The sequence below is a fragment of the Lactuca virosa genome, chromosome 2 (genome assembly GCF_052849685.1).
Source record: "Lactuca virosa cultivar CGN04683 chromosome 2, Lactuca_virosa_CGN04683_v6, whole genome shotgun sequence".
NCBI lineage: Eukaryota > Viridiplantae > Streptophyta > Magnoliopsida > Asterales > Asteraceae > Lactuca > Lactuca virosa.
This window is the reverse complement of record NC_136427.1, coordinates 207,898,294-207,900,912: the sequence shown is the minus strand read 5'-3', so window position 1 is coordinate 207,900,912 and position 2,619 is coordinate 207,898,294. Positions and strand designations below refer to the sequence as shown.

General features: G+C 43.6%; 1 protein-coding gene and 1 non-coding gene across 2 annotated transcripts; one reads left to right on the top strand and one right to left on the bottom strand.

The window, feature by feature from the left end:
* Positions 1-327: 327 nt before the first annotated feature.
* LOC145158176 (uncharacterized) lies at positions 328-1,512 on the bottom strand. Its single transcript, XM_079077109.1, has one exon. It carries the CDS (start codon positions 1,510-1,512, stop codon positions 328-330), a length of 1,185 nt encoding a protein of 394 aa, XP_078933235.1.
* A 530-nt stretch (positions 1,513-2,042) lies between these two features.
* LOC145162059 (small nucleolar RNA R71) lies at positions 2,043-2,149 on the top strand. The gene has a single exon (XR_013738915.1). It is a non-coding gene; the product is annotated as a small nucleolar RNA R71 (small nucleolar RNA).
* Positions 2,150-2,619: the final 470 nt, after the last annotated feature.

The window sequence follows — 2,619 nt, the reverse complement described above, 5'->3', positions numbered from 1 at the left end:
GCATAACCCAAAGGGCATGCGGTGATAGGCAAAAGTCCCACTCGGGCAAGTGAAAGTAGTCTTTTCTTGGTCAATTGGGTCTATGGGTATTTGGAAGTAACCCTAAAATCCGTCTAAGAAACAATAGTAGCTATGGCCGGACAATCTTTCAAGAATTTGATCAATAAAAGGTAAAGGAAAATGGTCTTTACGAGTGGCATCGTTTAGTTTTCGATAATCGATGCACACTCGACAACCGGTTACCGTTCGGGTCGGAATAAGCTCGTTCTTCTCGTTTGCTACGACCGCCATCCCGCCTTTCTTGGGCACCACTTGAACAGGACTAACCTATGGACTGTCGGAAATAGAATAAATGATCCCCGCATCTAAAAGCTTGACTACTTCCTTCTTGACCACTTCTTGCATGTTCGGGTTCAGTCTTCTTTGGTGTTGCACTACCGGCTTTGCTTCTTCTTCCAGGTTGATCTTGTGAGAGCAATAAGAGGGGCTTATTCTCTTGATATCAGTGATACTCCATGCAATGGCACTCTTTCTCTTCTTTAGGACATGGACTAATTCTTCTTTTTCAGATTTGGAGAGGTCAGAAGCCATTATAACAGGTTTTTGTTGGCCATCTTCAAGGAATGCGTACTCCAAGTGATCTGGTAGCGATTTCAGCTCTATTTTCGTGTTCTGCATGGTGAACACGTCGAGTCCAGTGAAGGGACTCGTCGACTCCTGGGCAGAATTCGCGATAACTCTGGGTTCTTCGTATGGACTCGGCGAGTAGATCGGGGCTACTCGGTGAGTAGGCTGCTCAATGGTTTTTATTAGTTCATTATAATCAGCTTCTTCCAGCAGTCTCTCTATTTCCAGTAGGTCTCTTTCAGCATCAAGTTCTTCATCAAAGGCGATGGTGGACTTGTTTGGTTCTTCATTGTTCCATTCCTCCATTAATTCATCCAACATATCAATTGAAAATGTCGTGTCATCACTGTTCCTTGCATGCTTCATGGCTTGATCAACCCCGAAAGTGACTGATTCATCTCCCACCCGTAGAGTAAGTTTTGAATATCGCATGTCAACTATAGCGCTTGCGGTGTTAAGGAAAGGTCTTCCAAGGATGATCGGGACTTGAGGATCCGCTTCCATGTCCAAAATTATAAAATCCGCGGGGAACACGAACTTATCCACCTTTACCAAAAGATCTTCACAGATTCCCCTAGGAAATGTAACCGTTTTGTTTGCTAGGTGGATTGCTATGCGAATGGGTCTTGGCTCGGGGAGATCTAACTTTTTGAAAAATGAATAAGGCATGAGGTTTACACTTGCCCCCGAATCAGCTAGTGCATATATGGTGGCCAAGTTTCCAAATTGACAGGGCAATGTTAAACTTCCTGGATCTCCTTTCTTCTTAGGAAGTGTGTTCAACATAGCAGCTGAACAATTTTCGTTTAGGACCACCTTTTTCACTTCTTCCATCTTCCTTCTATTAGTTAGAAGCTCCTTGAGAAATTTGGCGTATTTTGGCATTTGGGCAACCGCTTCTATGAATGGTATGTTGATTTGAAGAGCCTTTATGTGTTCTAGAAACTTCTGGTAGTCTTCTTCATTCTTTTCTTGTCTAGCTCAGGCTGGATATGCTTAGAGAATTCTTCACATCCTACCCGAATAACATGGATTGTTTGATCCATTGTATCTCTCCCATGCCTCATAAAGGGACTCTCCAGGTTGTTGTTCAAAGTTAGCGATAGCTTTCTTTAACTTGGCTATTTTCGAGGGTGGGCAAAACTGGTCAATAAATTCTTCCTTCATCTTAGCCCATGTAGTGATGGATCCGGGTAGGATGTGAAGAATTCTTGTCTTCAGAAGCTGCGTAATCCGATCCCTTGGTCATATCATTCCTTGGATTGTGGTATTCTCTAGAATGCTTAGAGAATTCTTCAATCAGTTCTTTGATCACCGGGGGTGCCTTCTTTGTGAGGGGTCCTTGCGAGTCTAGGAGCTGCCTAGTTGTTACATTGACTCCATCATAGAAAATGGAGACTTCTTGTTGGCTATTAAGATCATGATGTGGGCAATTCCTTAGTAGACTTTTGTATCTCTCCCATGCCTCATAAAGGGACTCTCCAGGTTGTTGTTCAAAGTTGGCGATAGCTTTCTTTAACTTGGCTATTTTCGAGGGTGGGCAAAACTGGTCAATAAATTCTTCCTTCATCTTAGCCCATGTAGTGATGGATCCGGGAGGGAGTGACTTGAGCCAATCCTTTGCAGCACCTTTGAATGTAACTAGAAGCATACAAAGCAGCTGGGTTTCGCGAGGCACATTTGGAACATTAAAATAATCAGCTACATCATTGACTTCATCCAAGTGTTTATAGGCATCTTCGTGGTCTTTTCCATAGAAGGGGATCTCCTTGAGTTGAGCAAGAATGTGACCCTTAAACTCAAAATTGGTAGTCGCGGGAATTGCGGGTTGCACAAGTCCCGGGCCGGTATCATCCCGTATCCTCTTCTTCCATTCGCCCATGGGAACTTCATCAATGTTCGCCATGGTGTTGTCAAAGTTACCTTGTAGATCGCTACCTTCTTCAAATTCGCTTTCTTCTCCTTCGGACTCGTTCACGATGTCTTCCTTGA

Bases quoted from the DNA above. Each gene is read 5' to 3' on its own strand.
- LOC145158176 (XM_079077109.1), bottom strand. From the start codon at position 1,512: ATGCCAAAATACGCCAAATTTCTCAAGGAGCTTCTAACTAATAGAAGG.